Source organism: Oncorhynchus gorbuscha, linkage group LG01, assembly GCF_021184085.1.
Source record: "Oncorhynchus gorbuscha isolate QuinsamMale2020 ecotype Even-year linkage group LG01, OgorEven_v1.0, whole genome shotgun sequence".
Taxonomy (NCBI): domain Eukaryota; kingdom Metazoa; phylum Chordata; class Actinopteri; order Salmoniformes; family Salmonidae; genus Oncorhynchus; species Oncorhynchus gorbuscha.
This window is the reverse complement of record NC_060173.1, coordinates 114,679,876-114,703,944: the sequence shown is the minus strand read 5'-3', so window position 1 is coordinate 114,703,944 and position 24,069 is coordinate 114,679,876. Positions and strand designations below refer to the sequence as shown.

The following is a 24,069-nucleotide window of genomic DNA, read 5'->3' as shown; positions in this document are numbered from 1 at the left end:
CTCCCTCTCCATCACACGCTCCCTCTCCCTCTCCCTATCCCTCTCTCTCTCCGTCTCCCTCTCCCTCTCCCTCTCTCTCTCCGTCTCCCTGTCCTCCGCGGCAAAGGGAGCAGCGCAGCCGCTGTCCTCAGCCGATTGCTTTGACTTCTCTAATGGCTGCACTTGCTGTGAAGTGGGGACTCTAGATTGGCTATCAAGTCCTTCCCAACACTCAGACCGTCTCTGAAATTTGTTGCATTTCTCTGTATTGCTCTCCAACCCTCCATCCGTCTCCCTCTCTCTGTGGTGCTCCTCTTCTTCCTCAACCCCTCCTCTCATCCCCCTCCTCCTCCTCCTCCTCCCCTTCTTCTTGTGGCTCCTATAATGGCGCCTGTCTCTGGATTTCCATTTCGCGCCACCTGCTGCTCTTTTCTCAGATTGAGTCCTACCTTTTGAGTGCCTACTATATCCTCCACTGCTGTGTCTCCTAAGTCGCAAGCTGCAACTTTCTGTGTCTGTGTCACTCGTGTGGTGCTCACATATGAGACAATCCTTCCTCTTCACTGCCTCCCTGCCGTCTCTGATAGGGCTCTGATGGTTTGGGCCAGAGCAGGCCTTGTTGTTGTGCTTGTTGTCAACATCTGTTGGTTCCTCAGCGCAGACAGAGGTTGAGCTGATACACAAAGCCACAGATAACTTACTCCGACTGTCACCAACACTAACCTTCGCCCTGCTCTGCCATTGCTGTGAGGCCCTAAAGTCAAAATGGAGGGGGTTGCAGCTGTAGGAGAGACAGGGCTCTGTCCTGGTGAAGGTCAACATCTCTGTAGGCCACTGGAGAACAGTGTTTCCATCTCTGCTGAGCACAGAGAAGAAGGGCTGGCTGGGCTTGGTGAAAGACAGCGTCTTCACCACCATCGTAATGTCTTCTCCTTTCTGTTCCTCTCTCGCAGTCCCAGGACACTGAGAGGATTGAGAGGAGGAGTCGTTCTCAGGGGGACCATCAGAACCGGAGACGACCTCAGAAGAGAAACTGCTAATGGAGGAGTCCTCTTCCCCACAGACACTCTCCTCTTTTTTATGATCTTGTTGGAGTTTGCTTGTTTCCGGCTCGGCCCCTGTTGGCCTGTTTCTCTGTGTTTCCTCAGAGTTCGGTCTATCTAGTACCGTGTCTGGGTTGCCTGGGAATGCAGGTAATTGGGAGACGGAGGACACATAAGGTCTGGCCATATCTTCAGAGTTAACTAGCACAGAACACAAATGTGAGCACTGTGGCGGCACCGGGATGTCAGACCTGGCTAGTGCATCTGATGACCTCTGGCTCCACTCACTAAAACTAACGCTGTTTGGGCTGCGATCACCAGGCTGAGTGTCAATAGCCTCCACAGTCCCATGACCCAGTCCCTTTTCCTCTGCAGTAGGAGAGTCCAGAATGTTCAACTCAACAAGGGGCATTCTGAGCTTCTGTCTTCTCACGCATTCTTTGGAACCCTCCTCTGTGTTGTCACAGAACACGGCGGCCGAAGATTTCAGCTTCATGGATGCTTTCTTTGGGAAGGAGAATGAGAATGCTATTTTGTGCCTGTTGTAAGTCTGTTTCTTGGCCTTTCCCGTGTAAGGCCAGTATAGTGTTTTCTGGGTCTTGCTGTTGGTGGCCAGGCCAGTGCCAGTGCTGGTGTGGTTGTGGGTTTCTGTCTCCAAAACTGTGGAGTTGTTGGACTCCTCTGAAGGTCCATCGGGACAGCTGTCTCTGAAACTGCCCTCCACTGCCACCGTAGTGGACTTGAACTTGGGGCCACTGCCTGGAGCGCTGAAATATAGAAAAATAACATTTTGAATGAATATTTTGCAAGTCCATATTCATTTGTAAATGGAACTCAATTGTTATGGGCCATTTCACTTAATGATATCAATGCTCATGATTCATGTATCTCAAGCAAGGTCTCATCCCTAGACATCTGAATTTCCCCATTACATCAAAATGATATACAGTGTATAAAAATGTATACACAGTGGGCACATCTGGTTGAAATTACTTCATTATAATCAGTTTAAAATCAGAACTGGTATGTCAAATTTGTATGACTCCAACGTCAGAAAGACTCAGGATCCTCCTATACATTATCTGTGACAGATCACACTTCAACCAATAATCTGTGATGAATCATATCCTGGAATGTTCTGAGACATACAGTATGTACCCACCAATGGACCTCTCTGCGTTGTTCGGCCAGCTCATGTATCCTCCGGAGTGCTCTCTCCTGTTTCCGCGCATCCTTCCTGGTCTTAGAGGCCACGTTCCGGGCAAACTCTCTCTGCTTCAGCTCCTTCAGCCTCTGTGGAAGTCAGAACAGATCGTTAATATTGCGTACCTAACGGCACCCTATCTCCTCTATAGTGGAATCGTTTTAGCCAAGGCCAGGTAGTGCACTGTATCACAAAGGCTTATGTAAATTGGCCTGTTAATATCTCACCAACCAATCTACATCCAATATAGCACTATATAAGGGAGTGTCTAAAAGGATGCATCCTATCTGAAATATCTCTACGTGTCGAGAGGATCAAAAGTTTCAAGTTGAACTGACAACCTGAAATGTCACCTAAAACCCTCACAAACTTTTACAGATGCACAATTGAGAGCATCCTGTGGTGCTGTATAATCACCGGGTACGGCAACTGCACCGCCTGTAATCGCAGGGTTCTTCAGAGGGTGGTGCGGTCAGCCCAATGCATCACCGGGGGTGCACATTGCCTGCCCTCCAGGATGTCTACAGCAACCGGTGTCACAGGAAAGCCAAGAAGATCATCAAGGACCTCAGCCACTCATGTCACGACTGGTTCACCCCGCTACCACCCAGATGGCAGAGACAAGCTGAGACTGAGAGACTGATAATCATCTTCTATCTACAGGCCATCTGTCTGTTAAACTGTCATCACGAGCCAGCCTCCACCCAGTACCCTGTCCTGAACTTAGCCACTTAGTCATGTCTCTGAAATTGCAGCCCAAATAAATGCTTCACAGAGTTCAAGTAACAGACCCATCTCAACATCAACTGTTCAGAAGAGACTATGTGAATCAGGCCTTCATTGTCGAATTGCTGCAAAGAAACCACTACTAAAGGACACCAATAAGAAGGAGAGACATGCTTGTGCCAGGAAACACAAGCAATGGACATTAGACTGGAAGCAATGGACATTAGACTGGAAGCAATGGACATTAGACTGGAAGCAATGGACATTAGACTGGAAGCAATGGACATTAGACTGGAAGCAATGGACATTAGACTGGTAGCAATGGACATTAGACTGGAAGCAATGGACATTAGACAGGAAGCAATGGACATTATACTGGAAGCAATGGACATTAGACAGGAAGCAATGGACATTAGACTGGAAGCAATGGACAGTAGACAGGTGTAGGTGAAATGATGCATGTGGGGTTCCCATTGTGAAGCATGGAGGAGGAGGTGTGGTGGGGTTGCTATGCTGGTGACACTGTCAGTGATTTTATTTTTTAAATTCAAGGCACAATTAACCAGCATGGTTACCACAGCATTCTGCAGCGATACACCAGCCCATAGAGTTTGCGCTGAGTGGGAATTTCATTTGTTTTTCAAACAGGACAATGATCCAACACACCACCAGGCTGTGTAAGGGCTACTTGACCAATAAGGAGAGTGATGGAGTGCTGCATCAGATGACCTGGCCTCCACAATCACCTGACCTCAAACCAATTGAGATGGTTTTTGATGAGTTGGACTGCAGAGTGAAGGAAAAGCAGCCAACACGTACTGATTGTGTGGGAACTCCTTCAAGATTGTTGGAAAATTGACCCAGGTGAAGATGGTTGAGAGAATGCCAAAAGTTTGCAAAGCTGTCATCAAGGCAAAGGGTGGCTACTTTGAAGAATATAAAATATAATTTGATTTGTTTAACACTTTTTTTCTAACTACTACCTGATTCCATTTGTGTTATTTCATAGTTTTGATGTCTTCGCTATTATTCTCCAAAATAAAGAAATACCCTTGTGTCACGCCCTGGCCTTAGTATTTTGTGTTTTCTTTATTATTTTGGTGAGGCCAGGGTGTGACATGGGTATTTATGTGGTGTGTTTTGTCTAGAGTTTTTTGTAGGTTATGGGATTGTGGTTAGTGAAGTAGTCTAGGTAAGTCTATGGTTGCCTAGAGTGGTTCTCAATCAGAGGCAGGTGTTTATCGTTGTCTCTGATTGGGAACCATATTTAGGCAGCCTTATTCTTTAGGTATTTTGTGGGTGATTGTCCCTATCTCTGTGTTTTTTGCACAAGATAGGGTTGTTTTGGTTTTTCCACGTTTCTTGTATATTGTTCATGTATCATCTTCATTAAAGATGTATAAAGATAACCACGCTGCATTTTGGTCCTCCTCTCCTTCAGCGGAAGAAAACCGTAACTCCTTGAATGAGTAGGGGTGTCCAAACGTTTGACTGGTACTTTATATGCTGTATTCTAGTCATGGCTCCTCCTATATAATTAATTTTAAAATTCTGGATTACTAGTATTGTATAATTTGTTTTCATTGCAAGGTTCACCCTGCTACCATCCTATTGATGTAGCTAAAAACACAAGCATTTTGCTGCACCTGCGATAACATCTGCAAATCTGTGTACACAAGCCAATAAACTATGAGTAAATCTCAAAATCTGTGTACACAAGCCAATAAACTATGAGTAAATCTCAATCTGTGTACACAAGCCAATAAACTATGAGTAAATCTCAAAATCTGTGTACACAAGCCAATAAACTATGAGTAAATCTCAAAATCTGTGTACACAACCAATAAACTATAAGTAAATCTCAATCTGTGTACACAACCAATAAACTATGAGTAAATGTCTAAATCTGTGTACACAACCAATAAACTATGAGTAAATCTCTAAATCTGTGTACACAAGCCAATAAACTATAAGTAAATCTCTAAATCTGTGTAGGGACACTAATTTGTGACTCCTCTCCGTAACGTCTAAGTGACAAAGCAGCTTGAATAATAATCCCTCAGACAGAGAGGCTTCTTTCTCATCTTACATTCTAGTCATTTAGCAGACGTTCTAATCCAGAGCGATTTACAGTTTTGTTTTCATACTCCTCAGCTCTACAACCCAACGTGTTTTTAATAGACTGTATGGAAATCTATCATTCAACAATATAATGCACTAGCAGCACAGATTAATAAAGGTGTTTTGCTGTTAAACTTAATCAAAAATATTTTTTTTACACAAATTAAAAACGACTTTAGATTAATGCAGCTCCATAAAATAGTTTTCAGATTAATTTCTTAGATTAAACTCTCTGATTTTAATTTTAATTGTAAAAACGACTTTAGATTAATGCAGCTCCATAAAATAGTTTTCAGATTAATTTCTTAGATTAAACTCTCTTATTTTAATTTTAATTTTAAAAACGACTTTAGATTAATGCAGCTCCATAAAATAGTTTTCAGATTAATTTCTTAGATTAAACTCTCTGATTTTAATTTTAATTTTGCTTCCCCGTATACAAGGATTTGCGTTTCTGAGGGCCGGGAGGGGGAGAGATGGAAAACAACATTTACCTATAGTTAATCTCACAGTGGGTTGATTAAAAATTTATGAAAGTGGATAGTTCCTTATTGGATATTATAACTATTGAATAGATTTATCCACAAACAAACAAATAAACAAACACTGTATATTTTAGTAGGCTAGCAAATGATTAAATGTTACCTAAACATTGCATTCCTTAAGTAGTAAAATCCATCCAGGACCTCTACAGTACCTGAGTATAAAGAAATCAGACCCCTTGACTTTTTCAAAATTTTGCTACCTTACAGCCTTATTCCAAAACGGACTAAACCGTTTTCCCCACTCATGAATCTACACACAATACCCTATATTGACAAAGCAAAAACAGCTATGAGATTTTTTTTTACTACTTTATTAGAAGAACCTTTGGCAGCGATTACATCATCAAGTCTTCTTGGATATGAGGCTACAAGCCTGGCACACCTGTATGTAGGGAGTTTCTCTTCTCTGCAGATCCTCTCAACCGTAAGGCTCTCCAGAGGGTGGTGCGGTATGCACAAACTACCTGCCCTCCAGGACACCTACACCACCCGATTTCACAGGAATGCCAAAAAGATCATCAAGGACAACAACCATCCGAGCCAACGCATGTTCACCCCGCTATCATCCAGAAGGCGAGGTCAGTACAGGTGCATCAAAGCGGGGACCGAGAGACTGAAAAACAGCTTCTATCTCAAGGCCATCAGACTGTTAAACAGCCACCATTAACATTGAGAGGCTGCTGCCAACATACTGACTCAAATCACTGGCCACTTTAATGAATGGATCACTAGTCACTTAAAATAATGCCACTTTAATAATGTTTACATATATTACATTACTCATCTCATATGTATATACTGTATTTTGTACCATCTATTGCATCTTGCCTATTCCTGGTCGGTCATCGTTCATCACCCCCAAAAATACACATCGTTAGCAGATGTTAATACGAGTGCAGCGAAATGCTTGTGCTTCTAGTTCCGACAGTGCAGTAATATCTAACAAGTAATATAACACTTCTACAACAACTACCTAATACACATACATCTAAGTAAAGGGATGGACTAAGAATATTTATATGTAAATATATGGCTGAGAGTTGACCGAGCGACATTGGCAAGATGCAAAAGATGGCATAGAATACAGTATATACATTTTGTTATTTTATTTCACCTTTATTTAACCAGGTAGGCAAGTTAAAAACAAGTTCTCATTTACAATTGCGACCCGGCCAAGATAAAGCAAAGCAGTTCGACAGGTACAACAACACAGAGTTACACATGGAGTAAAACAAACATACATTCAATAATACAGTAGAAAAATAAGTCTATATACAATGTGAGCAAATGAGGTGAGATAATGGAGGTAAAGGCAAAAAAAGGCCATGGTGGCGAAGTAAATACAATATAGCAAGTAAAACACTGGAATGGTAGATTTGCAGTGGAAGAATGTGCAAAGTAGAGATAGAAATAATGGGAGTGCAAAGGAGCAAAATAAATAAATACTGTAGGGGGAGAGGTAGTTGTTTGTGCTAAATTATGTACAGGTGCAGGAATCTGTGAGCTGCTCTGACAGTTGGTGCTTAAAGCTAGTGAGGGAGATAAGTGTTTCCAGTTTCAGAGATTTTTGTAGTTTGTTCCAGTCATTGGCAGCAGAGAATTGGAAGGACAGGCGGCCAACAGGAAGAATTGGTTTTGGGGGTGACCAGAGAGATATACCTGCTGAAGCGCGTGCTACGGGTGGGTGCTGCTATGGTAACCAGTGAGCTGAGATAAGGGGGGACTTTACCTAGCAGGGTCTTGTAGATGACATGGAGCCAGTGGGTTTGGCGACGAGTATGAAGCGAGGGCCAGCCAATGAGGGCGTACAGGTCGCAGTGGTGGGTAGTTAATGGGGCTTTGGTGACAAAACGGATGGCACTGTGATAGACTGCATCCAATTTATCGAGTAGGGTATTGGAGGCTATTTTGTAAATGACATCGCCGAAGTCGAGGATCGGTAGGATGGTCAGTTTTACATGGGTATGTTTGGCAGCATGAGTGAAGGATGCTTTGTTGCAAAATAGGAAGCCAATTCTAGATTCAACTTTGGATTGGAGATGTTTGATGTGAGTCTGGAAGGAGAGTTTAAAGTCTAACCAGACACCTAGGTATTTGTAGTTGTCCACATATTCTAAGTCAGAACCGTCCAGAGTAGTGATGTTGTACGGGCGGGCAAGTGTAGGCAGCGATTGGTTGAAGAGCATGCCTTTAGTTTTACTTGTATTTAAAGAGCAATTGGAGGCCACGGAAGGAGAGTTGTATGGCATTGAAGCTTGCCTGGAGGGTTGTTAACACAGTGTCCAAAGCAGGGCCAGAAGTATACAGAATGGTGTCGTCTGCATAGAGGTGGATCAGAGACTCACCAGCAGCAAGAGCGACCTCATTGATGTATACAGAGAAGAGAGTCGGTCCAAGAATTGAACCCTGTGGCACCCCCATAGAGACTGCCAGAGGTCCGAACAGCAGACCCTCCGATTTGACACACTGAACTCTATCAGAGAAGTAGTTGGTGAACCAGGCGAGGCAATCATTTGAGACACCAAGGCTGTCGAGTCTGCCGATGAGGATGTGGTGATTGACAGAGTCGAAAGCCTTGGCCAGATCAATGAATACGGCTGCACAGTAATGTTTCTTATCGATGGCGGTTAAGATATAGTTTAGGACCTTGAGCGTGGCTCAGGTGCACCCATGACCAGCTCTGAAACCAGATTGCATAGCAGAGAAGGTATGGTGAGATTGAAATGGTTGGTAATCTGTTTGTTGACTTGGTCGAAGACCTTAGTGGCATGGTAGGATGGTGGTGGTAGGTCTGTAGCAGTTTGGGTCCAGTGGTGGTTTGAAGTGGTGGGGATGGTGGTGGTGGTGGTGGTGGTGGTGGTGGTGGTGGTGGTGGTGGTGGTGGTGGTGATGGTGGTAGTGGTGGTGGTAGTGGTAGTGGTGGTGGTGGTAGTGGTGGTGGTGGTGGTGGTGGTGGTAGTGGTGGTGGTGGTGGTGGTGGTGGTGGTGGTGGTGGTGGTGGTGGTGGTGGTGGTGGTGGTGGTGGTGGTGGTAGTGGTGGTGGTGGTGGTAGTGGTGGTGGTGGTGGTGGTGGTGGTGGTGGTGGTGGTGGTGGTGGTGGTAGTGGTGGTAGTAGTGGTGGTGTGATTGGTGGTGGTGGTAGTGGAGGTAGTGTTAGTTGGTGGTAGTAGTGGTGGTGGTGGTAGTGGTGGTAGTTGGTGGTAGTGGTGATAGTTGGTGGTAGTGGTGGTAGTTGGTGGTAGTGGAGGTAGTGGTAGTTGGTGGTAGTGATGGTAGTTGGTGGTAGTGGTGGTGGTGGTAGTAGTGATAGTTGGTGGTGACGGAGGGTGAAGGATAAAAATAACATTGGTTACAAAAGACAGCTTAGTGAACCTAGCTACAACATAAATCATTACTCTCATGCTGAAAGATGAGATATAGAGTTCATCTCCTCCACAACCTCTCCTACCTGAGGAAGCTCCAGTGATTGCATTTACATCGGCCTGCGAAGCAAATGGCGCCCTATTCTCTTAGTAGTGCACGCTTGACCTGGATCCACAGGGTGTGAATTATAGTGCATAGTGTATAGTGAACAGGGTGCTATTTGGCACGCTCGGTTCTCATAGCAGGGAAGTGATGCGTCGAGATCAGATATAATTTTGTTAACAGACCTTTACCTCTCAGTGGGAGTACACTGGGGGTAACTGGTCTGATACCCTCTGGATGGGGTTTAACATATACAGGGTATGTGTGGGGGAAGGGGATCTCTGTGTGTGTGTGTGTATGTGTATACTTGTGTGTGTGTGTGTGTGTGTGTGTGTGTGTGTGTGTGTGTGTGTGTGTGTGTGTGTGTGTGTGTGTGTGTGTGTGTGTGTGTGTGTGTGTGTGTGTGTGTGTGTGTGTGTGTGTGTGTGTGTGTGTGTGTGTGTGTGTGTGTGTGTGTGTGTGTGTGTGTGTATGTGCAGATACTTCCAGCCCTCCTAACCACCACACTAGTCTCAGTCAGCCCCCATGCCTCCCTGGCTGAATGTTTTTTTTTGTCACGTGTCGTAAAACAATGGGTGTAGACTAACTAGTAGCAGGCAGGTTGTCGTCTCCTATATTTACCTCATTCCCTGGTGCGTTAGTGTGCTGCTTAGTGGAGGAGGGGGGGGGTGTAGCTAGCTATCCATCGATTGAGCAAGAGATGCTTGTGGACCGAGCTCCTTGGTCCTGAATGATTGGTGGAGCAGGAAGAGTGCATTGTATTACATTAGGATGCCTTGGGTTACATCATACGGAACCGGGCGATAAAGCCTCCTCATCTCCCATGAAATCTGTCAGGGTGTTAGAGCTGTAATACTGAAATACACTCATTTCAACTCATTTTGTAAAAGTCGTTTCGACATGGTGGTGAGATGGGGTGATCAGTGTCTTTCATCCTTACTTTGAAAAGCCAGATTTAAGAGAACGGCTGCTAGTTTCAGATCAGCTGTAAAAGCTATAGGAGCCATTGTATTGTTCTCTTTTCTACCACGACCACAGTAATAAACTCAGCAAAAAAAGAAACGTCCCTTGTTCAGGACCCTGTCTTTCAAAGATAATTCATAACAATCCGAATAACTCCACAGATCTTCATTGTAAAGGGTTTAAACACTGTTTCCCAATGCTTGTTCAATGAACCATAAACAATTAAGGAACACGAACCTGTGGAACGGTCGTTAAGACACTAACAGCTTACAGACGGTAGGAAATTCAGGTCACAGTTATGAAAACTTAGGACACTAAAGAGGCCTTTCTACTGACTCCGTAAAACACCAAAAGAAAGATGCCCACGTTCCCTTATCATCTGCGTGAACATGCCTTAGGCATGCTGCAAGGAGGCATGAGGACTGCAGATGTGGCCAGGGCAATAAATTGCAATGTCCGTACTGTGAGACACCTAAGACAGCGCTACAGAAAGACAGGACGGACAGCTGATCGTCCTAGCAGTGGCAGACCACGTGTAACAACACCTGCACAGGATCGGTACATCCAAACATCACACCTGCGGGACAGGTACAGGATGGCAACAACAACTGCCCGAGTTACACCAGGAACGCACAATCCCTCTATCAGTGCTCAGACTGTCCGCAATAGGCTGAGAGAGGCTGGACTGAGGGCTTGCAGGTCCTCACCAGACATCACCGGCAACAACGTCTCCTATGGGCACAAACCCACCGTCGCTAGACCAGACAGGACTAGCAAAAAGTACTCTTCACTGACGAGTCGTAGTTTTGTCTCACCAGGGGTGATGGTCATATTCGCGTTTATCGTCGAAGGAATGAGCATTACACGGAGGCCTGCACTCTGGAGCGGGATCGATTTGGAGGTAGAGGGTCCATCATGGTCTGGGGTGGTGTGTCACAGCATCATTGGACTGAGCTTGTTGTCATTGCAGGCAATCTCAACGCTGTGCGTTACAGCGAAGACATCCTCCTCCCTCATGTGGTACTCTTCCTGCAGGCTCATACTAACATGACCCTCCAGCATGAAAATGCCATTAGCCATGCTGCTCATTCTGTGCATGATTTCCTGCAAGACAGGAATGTCAGTGTTCTGTCATGGCCAGCAAAGAGCCCGGATCTCAATCCCATTGAGCACGTAAGGGACCTGTTGGATCGGAGGGTGAAGGCTAGGGCCATTCCTCCAGAAATGTCTCCAGAAACTTGCAGGTGCCTTAGTGTAAGAGTGGGGTAACATCTCACAGCAAGAACTGGCAAAGCTGGTGCCATCCATGAGGAGGAGATGCACTGCAGTACTTAATGCAGCTGGTGGCCACACCAGATACCGACTGTTACTTTGAATTTTGACCCCCCCCCCCTTTGTTCAGGGACACATTATTCAATTTCTGTTAGTCACATGTCTGTGGAACGTGTTCAGTTTATGTCTCAGTTGTTGAATCTTGTTATGTTCATACAAATGTGCAGGGGTGCGAGGTAGTGGAGGTGACTGAGGTAATGTACAGTACCAGTCAAAAGTTTGGACACACCTACTCATTCAAGGGTTTTTCTTTATTTTTACTATTTTCTGCCCTGTAGAATAATCAAAACTTTGAAATAACACATATGGAATTATGTGTTAACCCAAAAAAATGTTAAACAGATATTTTTTTTTATTTTTAAATTCCTCAAATTAGCCTCCCTTTGCCTTGATGACAGCTCTAGACGAAAACCTGGTTCAGTCTTGTTTCTAGGATATGAATCCTCCTTTCAGCAGGACAATAACACAAGGCCAAATCTACAATGGCATTGCTTACCAAGAAAACATTTAATATTCTAGAGTGGCCGAGTTACAGTTTTTACTTAAATCAACTTGAAAATCTATAGCATGTCCTGAAAATGGTTGCCAAGCAATAATCAACAACCATTTTGACAGAGGATTAAGAATTTGAAAATAATAATGGGCAAATATTGTACAATCCAGGTATGGAAAGCTCTTAGAGACTTACCCAGTAAGACTCACAGCTGTAATCACTACCAAAGGTGCTTCTACAATTAATTAACTCAGGGGTGTGAATACTTATGAGAATTAGATATTTCTTTATTCCATTTTCAATATATTTGCTAAATTTTCTAAAAACATGTTTTCACTTTGTCATTATGGAGAATTGTGTGTAGATGGGGTGAAAACAATTACTTTTAATCCATTTTGATTTACGGATTAAATGTTGAGTAAATCAAGGTGTACAAATACTTTCTGAAGGCAGTGTTGGTAAGCCAACAACAACAACAACAACAACAACCACAACTAGAACAATAACAACAGCAACACCAACATTGGCCCCATATGAATTATGGACCTCGGAGTTGAAATTGAAAGTGTACCTCTGCAATTGCTACTGGACCCTTCACAAAGGGCTACAGCCATTGACCACTGGATAGTATATACAGAACCCTCCACAAAGGGCTACAGCCATTGACCACTGGATAGTATATACAGAACCCTTCACAAAGGGCTACAACCATTAACCACTGTATAGTATATACAGAACCCCATTGACCACTGGATAGTATATACAGAACCCTCCACAAAGGGCTACAGCCATTGACCACTGGATAGTATATACAGAACCCTTCATACAGGTTAACTTACATTGTTTGTCTTGTGCCATTGCAACCTACTATGTCACATTTTTTTAAACAAATGTGTCTTAGTCACACAGTGTTTACCCATTTGTCTAGTCAATGAACACCTCAATTTTGTGTACAAAATATTAACAAACGATTAAACAATCTTAAGGTTGAATACAATGCGTTACAAGGGTGTGTGTGTGTGTGTGTGTGTGTGTGTGTGTGTGTGTGTGTGTGTGTGTGTGTGTGTGTGTGTGTGTGTGTGTGTGTGTGTGTGTGTGTGTGTGTGTGTGTGTGTGTGTGTGTGTGTGTGTGTGTGTGTGTGTGTGTGCGTGTGCGTGTGTGTGTGTTCACAGGTCCATTACCTGTTTGTGAGCATGGTCATAAGAGTTAATGTGGTTGTCAAACTCCTGATGCTTGTAGTACTGCTTGTCACACAGATCACAGTAGAAGTTGGCCTTCAGGTCCTCCAAGGCCTTGGCCATGGTCGCCGTCCTCTCCTTCTCCGCATAGTCCTGGAGGAAACAACAAGGACAACACCACCTCTGTCAGGGAGGGAATCAAACTTATATCTCAAATCAAATCAAATCAAAGCATATTGGTCACATACACATGGTTAGCAGATGTTTATGCGAGCGTATCGAAACGCTTAAAGAATTAGATTCCCTCCCTGACACAGTTGAGATATAATTAGAATCTCTCTCTGTCACTGAGCTGAGATAGAATTAGATTCCCTCCCTGACACTGTGCTGAGATATAATTAGAATCCCTCTCTGTCACTGAGCTGAGATAGAATTAGAATCCCTCTCTGTCACTGAGCTGAGATAGAATTAGATTCCTTATCTGTCACTGAGCTGAGATAGAATTAGAAACTATCTCAGCTCAGTGACAGAGAGGGATTCTAATTATATCTCAGCTCAGTGACAGAGAGGGATTCTAATTCTATCTCAGCTCAGTGACAGAGAGGGATTCTAATTCTATCTCAGCTCAGTGACAGAGAGGGATTCTAATTCTATCTCAGCTCAGTGACAGATAAGGAATCTAATTCTATCTCAGCTCAGTGACAGAGAGGGATTCTAATTCTATCTCAACTCAGTGACAGAGTACAGAATTCTAATTCTATCTCAGCTCAGTGACAGATAAGGAATCTAATTCTATCTCAGCTCAGTGACAGAGAGGGATTCTAATTCTATCTCAACTCAGTGACAGATAGGGATTCTAATTCTATCTCAGCTCAGTGACAGAGAGGGATTCTAATTCTATCTCAGCTCAGTGACAGAGAGGGATTCTAATTCTATCTCAGCTCAGAATCTAATTATACAGCTCAGTGACAGAGAGGGATTCTAATTCTATCTCAACTCAGTGACAGAGAGGGATTCTAATTCTATCTCAGCTCAGTGACAGAGAGGGATTCTAATTCTATCTCAGCTCAGTGACAGATAAGGAATCTAATTCTATCTCAGCTCAGTGACAGAGAGGGATTCTAATTCTATCTCAGCTCAGTGACAGAGAGGGATTCTAATTCTATCTCAGCTCAGTGACAGAGAGGGATTCTAATTCTATCTCAGCTCAGTGTCAGGGAGGGATTCTAATTCTATCTCAGCTCAGTGTCAGGGAGGGAATCTAATTCTTTAAGCGTTTGTGTGGCAGTGATGTCCCTATTGAATACGTTAATCACACGTTTGACAAAATCTTTCTAGCATTCCATATGAATACACCACAATAATGTTGTTACTGTGTGCGTGCTTGGTGTTGACCGGGGTTTTCTGACACAGTTATTCTACGCTATACCAGAGTCAGATAGAAACAGATGACTCTACGGGGGGTATACTATTTACCCTCAGCTTTTAATAACAGACACGTTGTTCACGTCCTCTTGATTTCTATGCATCATTTGCAAAGTGGGATGTTTTGTAGTACGTGTAGCGCCTTTTAATATAACGCTCCTTGAAAACCAAATTCATCTGATTCACCTGGATCCCAATTTTCTCCTTTTTCATATTTGGTATTAAATATTGATTTTCAGCAAATGGAGATGAGGGTAGTTTCACTGGGGGGGGAGGGGCGGCGGGGGGCAGACCATATTTGAAATCTAATTTATTCAAAGGTGGCAATCTGCAGTTGTTACATCTATATTTGGACGTATAAGTACCCACTGATTCTTGAAGAATATAACCTATAGATAAATGCCTTACGAGCTTAGTTCAACTGTCGCACCGCATCACAAACCCAAAATAGAAGCTTGTTTCACCTTGTTTGTAAACGAGGTCAATTTAATTAAACAAACATCGTATAGCCTCAAACCACAGTCAAAACTATAACGTTGATATCATGGCTGGCCAATCCATGCATCCATATCTCGGTCTATGAATTTATAGCGTAGCTACATTTCATCCAGGTTCGGTCCCTGAGATTCTTACCAAAACAGTGGCTGGGATTACACTTTGTTATCGTTTCAATTTGCGGATTGCCACTTTAATACTTAGGATATATGGAAACTTGTACATTCAAAGCTCATGTTGGGATAAAGAGATGTATTAAAACGTCCAATTCCCCAAAGGTGTCCTGTTCCTACATCCCAGAGGCCAGAGAAGAAGATAGTAACATCATTCAAGCTTTGAATCTATTTACACTACAACTCGTCCTTTAGTGCTGACATGAAAACCACAATGTAGCCCTGAATAGATCCTCCTGAAAGGTGAAATCACACCGTCAACACATATAAAGTAATAGCCAAGAAAATACCCAGAGGACAATAGACCTTTTTTTACTCATGATTTTATTTTCTGAAACGTAATTCAATGGTTGCATTTTCACACAGGTATAAGATTAGACTTCAAACAGCTATAGCTGAACCCTGAGACAAACTTTCATCGATGTTTAAAAACGCTATATAGTGCACTACTTTTGAACTGAGCCTTAACTGAGGGGTGGCAGGGTAGCCTAGCGGTTAGAGCGTTGGACTAGTAACCAGAAGGTTGCAAGTTCAAATCCCCCGAGCTGACAAGGTACAAATCTGTCGGTTTGCCCCTGAACAGGAAGTTAACCCACAGTTCCTAGGCCGTCATTGAAAATAAGAATTTGTTCTTAATTAACCAACTTGCCTAGTTAAATAAAGGTCAAATAAATAAATCAAATAAATGGATTCCTATATGGTGAATAGGATGCCATATCAGACAGGTTCAGGTTAAACCCTCCGCTTTTAAAATATTGATTCATCTGTCCATTGGTACATATCTGAACAGAAGAGGCTTAGTGGTTCTATACCCGTCAATCAGTTCAGGAGGCTTAGTGGTTCTATACCCGTCAATCAGTTCAGGAGGCTTTAGTGGTTCTATACCCGTCAATCAGTTCAGGAGGCTTAGTGGTTCTATACCCGTCAATCAGTTCAGGAGGCTTAGTGGTTCTATACCCATCAATCAGTTCAGGAGGCTTAGTGGTTCTATACCCGTCAATCAGTTCAGGAGGCTTAGTGGTTCTATACCCGTCAATCAGTTCAGGAGGCTTAGTGGTTCTATACCTGTCAATCAGTTCAGGAGGCTTTAGTGGTTCTATACCCGTCAATCAGTTCAGGAGGCTTAGTGGTTCTATACCCGTCAATCAGTTCAGGAGGCTTTAGTGGTTCTATACCCGTCAATCAGTTCAGGGGGCTTAGTGGTTCTATACCCGTCAATCAGTTCAGGAGGCTTTAGTGGTTCTATACCCGTCAATCAGTTCAGGAGGCTTAGTGGTTCTATACCCGTCAATCAGTTCAGGAGGCTTTAGTGGTTCTATACCCGTCAATCAGTTCAGGAGGCTTTAGTGGTTCTATACCCGTCAATCAGTTCAGGAGGCTTTAGTGGTTCTATACCCGTCAATCAGTTCAGGAGGCTTAGTGGTTCTATACCCGTCAATCAGTTCAGGAGGCTTTAGTGGTTCTATACCCGTCAATCAGTTCAGGGGGCTTAGTGGTTCTATACCCGTCAATCAGTTCAGGAGGCTTTAGTGGTTCTATACCTGTCAATCAGTTCAGGAGGCTTAGTGGTTCTATACCCGTCAATCAGTTCAGGAGGCTTTAGTGGTTCTATACCTGTCAATCAGTTCAGGAGGCTTAGTGGTTCTATACCCGTCAATCAGTTCAGGAGGCTTTAGTGGTTCTATACCCGTCAATCAGATCAGGAGGCTTTAGTGGTTCTATACCCGTCAATCAGTTCAGGAGGCTTAGTGGTTCTATACCTGTCAATCAGTTCAGGAGGCTTAGTGGTTCTATACCCGTCAATCAGTTCAGGAGGCTTTAGTGGTTCTATACCCGTCAATCAGTTCAGGAGGCTTTAGTGGTTCTATACCCGTCAATCAGTTCAGGAGGCTTAGTGGTTCTATACCCGTCAATCAGTTCAGGAGGCTTAGTGGTTCTATACCCGTCAATCAGTTCAGGAGGCTTAGTGGTTCTATACCCGTCAATCAGTTCAGGAGGCTTTAGTGGTTCTATACCTGTCAATCAGTTCAGGAGGCTTAGTGGTTCTATACCTGTCCATCAGTTCAGGAGGCTTAGTGGTTCTATACCCGTCAATCAGTTCAGGAGGCTTAGTGGTTCTATACCCGTCAATCAGTTCAGGAGGCTTAGTGGTTCTATACCTGTCAATCAGTTCAGGAGGCTTAGTGGTTCTATACCCGTCAATCTGTTCAGGAGGCTTAGTGGTTCTATACCCGTCAATCAGTTCAGGAGGCTTTAGTGGTTCTATACCCGTCAATCAGTTCAGGGGGCTTAGTGGTTCTATACCCGTCAATCAGTTCAGGAGGCTTAGTGGTTCTATACCCGTCAATCAGTTCAGGAGGCTTAGTGGTTCTATACCCGTCAATCAGTTCAGGAGGCTTAGTGGTTCTATACCCGTCAATCAGTTCAGGAGGCTTAGTGGTTCTATACCCGTCAATCAGTTCAGGAGGCTTAGTGGTTCTATACCTGTCAATCAGTTCAGGAGGCTTTAGTGGTTCTATACCCGTCAATCAGTTCAGGAGGCTTAGTGGTTCTATACCCGTCAATCAGTTCAGGAGGCTTTAGTGGTTCTATACCCGTCAATCAGTTCAGGGGGCTTAGTGGTTCTATACCCGTCAATCGGTTCAGGAGGCTTTAGTGGTTCTATACCTGTCAATCAGTTCAGGAGGCTTAGTGGTTCTATACCCGTCAATCGGTTCAGGAGGCTTTAGTGGTTCTATACCCGTCAATCAGTTCAGGAGGCTTTAGTGGTTCTATACCCGTCAATCAGTTCAGGAGGCTTAGTGGTTCTATACCTGTCAATCAGTTCAGGAGGCTTAGTGGTTCTATACCCGTCAATCAGTTCAGGAGGCTTTAGTGGTTCTATACCCGTCAATCAGTTCAGGAGGCTTAGTGGTTCTATACCCATCAATCTGTTCAGGAGGCTTAGTGGTTCTATACCCGTCAATCAGTTCAGGAGGCTTTAGTGGTTCTATACCCGTCAATCAGTTCAGGAGGCTTAGTGGTTCTATACCCGTCAATCAGTTCAGGAGGCTTAGTGGTTCTATACCCGTCAATCAGTTCAGGAGGCTTAGTGGTTCTATACCCGTCAATCAGTTCAGGAGGCTTTAGTGGTTCTATACCTGTCAATCAGTTCAGGAGGCTTAGTGGTTCTATACCTGTCCATCAGTTCAGGAGGCTTAGTGGTTCTATACCCGTCAATCAGTTCAGGAGGCTTAGTGGTTCTATACCCGTTAATCAGTTCAGGAGGCTTAGTGGTTCTATACCTGTCAATCAGTTCAGGAGGCTTAGTGGTTCTATACCCGTCAATCTGTTCAAGAGGCTTAGTGGTTCTATACCCGTCAATCAGTTCAGGAGGCTTTAGTGGTTCTATACCCGTCAATCAGTTCAGGGGGCTTAGTGGTTCTATACCCGTCAATCAGTTCAGGAGGCTTAGTGGTTCTATACCCGTCAATCAGTTCAGGAGGCTTAGTGGTTCTATACCCGTCAATCAGTTCAGGAGGCTTAGTGGTTCTATACCCGTCAATCAGTTCAGAAGGCTTTAGTGGTTCTATACCCGTCAATCAGTTCAGGAGGCTTAGTTGGTTCTATACCCGTCAATCAGTTCAGGAGGCTTAGTGGTTCTATACCCGTCAATCAGTTCAGGGGGCTTAGTGGTTCTATACCCGTCAATCAGTTCAGGAGGCTTTAGTGGTTCTATACCCGTCAATCATTTCAGGAGGCTTTAGTGGGTCTATACCCGTCAATTATTTCAAGAGGCTTAGTGGTTCTATACCCGTCAATCATTTCAGGAGGCTTTAGTGGGTCTATACCCGTCAATCAGTTCAGGGGGCTTAGTGGTTCTATACCCGTCAATCAGTTCAGGAGGCTTAGTGGTTCTATACCTGTCAATCAGTTCAGGAGGCTTAGTGGTTCTATACCCGTCAATCAGTTCAGGAGGCTTAGTGGTTCTATACCCGTCAATCATTTCAGGAGGCTTTAGTGGGTCTATACCCGTCAATCAGTTCAGGGGGCTTAGTGGTTCTATACCCGTCAATCAGTTCAGGAGGCTTAGTGGTTCTATACCCGTCAATCAGTTCAGGAGGCTTAGTGGTTCTATTCCCGTCAATCAGTTCAGGGGGCTTAGTGGTTCTATACCTGTCAATCAGTTCAGGAGGCTTAGTGGTTCTATACCCGTCAATCAGTTCAGGAGGCTTAGTGGTTCTATACCCGTCAATCAGTTCAGGAGGCTTAGTGGTTCTATACCCGTCAATCAGTTCAGGAGGCTTAGTGGTTATTTTTTCCTCAATGAGTGCAGGACGCAAAGTGGCTCAAATTGCTATCCAATAATATTGTCATTAATGGGGAGAGAACCCACTCAGGCCATTGTGTGGGGTCAGTCCCGACATGGACCTCACCACTTAACGCTGATATCACAGTCCATTACAGACCCAGAGAGGTGTAATGGTGTGTGTGTGTGTGTGTGTGTGTGTGTGTGTGTGTGTGTGTGTGTGTGTGTGTGTGTGTGTGTGTGTGTGTGTGTGTGTGTGTGTGTGTGTGTGTGCGTGCGTGCGTGCGTGCGTGCGTGCGTGCGTGTGCCTGTGCCTGTGCGTGTGCGTGTGTGTGTGTGTGCCTGTGTCTGTCTGTGTGTGTGTGCCTGTGTCTGTGTCTGTGTGTGTGTGCCTGTGTCTGTCTGTGTGTGTGTGCCTGTGTCTGTGTCTGTGTGTGTGTGCCTGTGTCTGTGTGCGTGTGCGTGTGCGTGTGTGGGTGTGTGTGTGCGTGCCTGTGTCAAGTGTTCAGATGAGCTGTGAAAATGCCTTCTGTGGCTAAATATTATAGACTAAAACAAGTGATTCTAATTGAAACCAGTAGCAAGCAACACACTTCCACATCAACACAATTCATTATCAGCCCATGCTGAGGTATACTGGGAATCTATAAACCAGACAATTGGTCTTAATACACAGGTGGAATTAAATGTTGAATGTAAAAAGCAATGCATCGAAGTAACCCTGGATATATATATATATATATATATATATATATATATATATATATATATATGTGTTGATTTGTTAGGTTAGGACTGGCCTGAATCAATGCTTCATTAGAATGGCGGATCTGAAGTTTCAAATTCAAATCAAATCAAATAAAATCAAATGTATTTATATAGCCCTTCGTACATCAGCTGATATCTCAAAGTGCTGTACAGAAACCCAGCCTAAAACCCCAAACAGCAAACAATGCAGGTGTAAAAGCATGGTTGCAAGTTCAAATTATGGTTTCAAATCTCAAGATTGGATCCAGGCCGCTTTGGGCTCTATATAGTTTAATGATCATATCGTATCTTACTCTCAAGAGCTCTAATTAATGCTCGCTTAATAGAATTAATCATAAAAAATTTAGAAAAAAGTTTATATGTAAGATCAGAGCAATTAGTGGGGAACGATAATTTAAAAAAATCTGATATGAAGTTTATGCAAGTTCAAAAAGGAAAGTCATCAGTAAATCTCTAACGAGGATTATTATTATTAACCTCAATATACTGTACCTTTCAAACACATGGGGCGGGGCGGGGGGGGGGACAGAGCTTAGGCAATTAAACAACAACAAAACATGGCGCAGAGGAAGTGCTGTGAAGCTGTGAAGTCCTTTACACTGCAGATAGATCCCATTCACCGTTAGTGAACCAAGACTCAGCGTGGTGCTGGGAGAGAAGCTAACCGCCTGAGCCGCTGTGCCACAGCTCTCCCCCCTTTCTCCCTCTCCTACACCTCCCCTCCACCCAGTCACTCTGCCGAGCCAGACCTCTACCCCTCTAAACCACCGAGACACGATCCCCTCCAACACCCCCCCCCTTCCCCCTCCACCCAGTCACTCTGCCGAGCCAGACCTCTACCCCTCTAAACCACCGAGACACGATCCCCTCCAACACCCCCACCCCCCCTTCCCCCTTCACCCAGTCACTCTGCCGAGCCAGACCTCTACCCCTCTAAACCACCGAGACACGATCCCCTCCAACACCCCCCCTTCCCCCTTCACCCAGTCACTCTGCCGAGCCAGACCTCTACCCCTCTAAACCACCGAGACACGATCCCCTCCAACACCCCCCCCCTTCCCCCTCCACCCAGTCACTCTGCCGAGCCAGACCTCTACCCCTCTAAACCACCGAGACACGATCCCCTCCAACACCCCCCTTCCCCCTCCACCCAGTCACTCTGCCGAGCCAGACCTCTACCCCTCTAAACCACCGAGACACGATCCCCTCCAACACCCCCCTTCCCCCTCCACCCAGTCACTCTGCCGAGCCAGACCTCTACCCCTCTAAACCACCGAGACACGATCCCCTCCAACACCCCCCTTCCCCCTCCACCCAGTCACTCTGCCGAGCCAGACCTCTACCCCTCTAAACCACCGAGACACGATCCCCTCCAACACCCCCTTCCCCCTCCACCCAGTCACTCTGCCGAGCCAGACCTCTACCCCTCTAAACCACCGAGACACGATCCCCTCCAACACCCCCCCTTCCCCCTTCACCCAGTCACCCAGCTGAGCTACGCTGAGACACGGTCCCCCTTCCACCATCCCCTTCCACCAGACACTAAATTACAAAACACAGGGGGTCTGGACTCTCAAGGGTATTCAGGCTACTGTTGTAGCAGGAAAGGAGAACATAGCTATACAGAACATAAACTGAACAAAAATATGATCGCAAAATGTAAAGTTTTGGTCCCATGTTTCATGAGATTAAATCAAAGATCCCAGAAATGTTTACATAAACACAAAAAGCATATTTCTCTCAAATGTGTTTACATCCCTGTTAGTGAGCATTTCTCCTTTGCCAAGATAATCCACCTGACAGGTGTGGCATATCAAGAAGCTGATCAATACACAGGTGCACCTTGTGTTGGGGACAATAAAAAGTCACTCTAAAATGTGCAGTTTTGTCACGCAACACAATGCCACCGATGTCTCAAGTTTTGAGGGAGTGTGCAATTGGCGTGCTGACTGTAGGACTGCCCACTAGAGCCGTTGCCGGAGAATGTAATGTTCATTTTTCTACCATAAGCCGCTCCAACGTTGTTTTAGAGAATTTGGCGGTACGTCCAACGGGCCTCACAACTACAGAACATTTGTAACCACCAGGATCTCCTAATCCGAATTCTTCACCTGCGGGATCGTCTGAGCTGTTGAAACGGTTGGTTTGCAAACCACAATTTTTAAGCAGAAACGGTCAGAAGCCGACTCAAGTAAGATTATCTGCTCTTCGTCCTCACCAGGGTCTTGACCTGACTGCATTTTGGCATCTTAACTAACTTCAGTGGACAAATGCTCTCCTTCGATGGCCACTGGCACGCTGGATAAGTGTGCTCTTCTGTATGCTGCTCTGTACCATCACTCATTCATATATCCTTATGTACATGTTCCTTATCCCCTTACACTGTGTTTAAGACAGTAGTTTTGGAATTGTTAGTTAGATTACTTGTTGGTTATCACTGCATTGTCGGAACTAGAAGCACAAGCATTTCGCTACACTCGCATTTAACATCTGCTAACCATGTGTATGTGACAAATAAAATTTGATTTGATTTGATTTTGATGTGATGGATGAGTCCCGGTTTCAACTGTACCGGGCAGATGGCAGACAATGTGTATGGCGTTGTGTGTGCGAGCGGTTTGCTGACGTCAACATTGTGAACAGAGTGCCCCATGGTGGCAGTGGGGTTGTGGTATGGGCAGGCAGCCATAAGCTACAGACAACGAACACACTTGCATTTTATTAATGGCAATATGAATGCACAGAGATACCGTGATGAGATCCTGAGGCCCATTGCTATGCCATTCATCCACCTCCATCACCTCACGTTTCAGCATGATAATTCACGGCCCCATGTCTCCAGGATCTGTACACAATTCCGAGAAGCTGAAAATGTCCCAGATCTTCCATGGCCTGCATACTCACCAGACATGTTACCCAATGAGCATGTTTGGGATGCTCTGGATCAAAGTGTATGACAACGTGTTCCAGTTACCGCCAACAACCAGCAACTTCGCACAGCCAGTGAAGAGGAGTGGGACAACATTCCACAGGCCGCAATCAACAGCCTGATCAACTCTATGTGAAGGAGATGTATTGTGCTGCATGAGGCAAATGGTGGGTCACACCAGATACTGACTGGTTTCCTGGTCCACGCCTCTACCTTTATTTTTTTTTAAAGGTATCTGTGACCAACAGATGCATATCTGTATTCCCAGTCATGTGAAGACAATGAGATCTGGGCCTAATGAATTTATTTCAATTGACTGATTTCGTAATATGAACTGTAACTCAGTAAAAACCTTTTTATATTGTTGTATTGTTGCATTTACACTTTTGTTCAGTGTAGAAACATCTACCACAGTCATCTGGTTTGTTCAGTGTAGAAACATCTACCGCAGTCATCTGGTTTGTTCAGTGTAGAAACATCTACCGCAGTCATCTGGTAGCCAATCTATTCACACGTTCTCTGCAGCGAGAAAATAACACATAGCTATGCTACAGTTGACTGGTTAGCAACACTAGGCTAGGCTAACTAACACCACATGATTTTGCCTCTGCACAGACTAACGCTAATACACAGGTTTGACCCTTTGCAGAGCGCTATAGCTAACCCATTGTTTTCTCCCTCTGAAGAGGCTAATGCTAATACAAATGTTTGACCCTTTGTAGAGGGCTATAGCTAACCCATTGTTTTCTCCCTCTGAAGAGGCTAATGATAATACAAACGTTTGACCCTTTGTAGAGGGCTATAGCTAACCCATTGTTTTCTCCCTCTGAAGAGGCTAATGCTAATACAAACGTTTGACCCTTTGTAGAGGGCTATAGCTAACCTATAGTTTTCTCCCTCGGCAGAGGCTAATGCTAATACAAAGGTTTGTCTTTTGCAGA

At 44.5% G+C, this 24,069-nt stretch overlaps 1 protein-coding gene across 1 annotated transcript in view; it reads right to left on the bottom strand.

The window, feature by feature from the left end:
- The window catches only part of LOC123991975 (zinc finger protein 804A-like), a 154,877-nt gene that overhangs the window by 55 nt on the left and 130,753 nt on the right, over positions 1-24,069 (bottom strand). The window contains exons 3-5 of the mRNA XM_046293394.1: positions 13,054-13,203; positions 2,185-2,315; positions 60-1,789 (exon numbers count right to left, since the gene is read on the bottom strand). Coding sequence (XP_046149350.1) covers positions 60-1,789; positions 2,185-2,315; positions 13,054-13,203 — 2,011 coding nt within the window. The remainder of the gene's footprint in view (positions 1-59; positions 1,790-2,184; positions 2,316-13,053; positions 13,204-24,069) is intronic.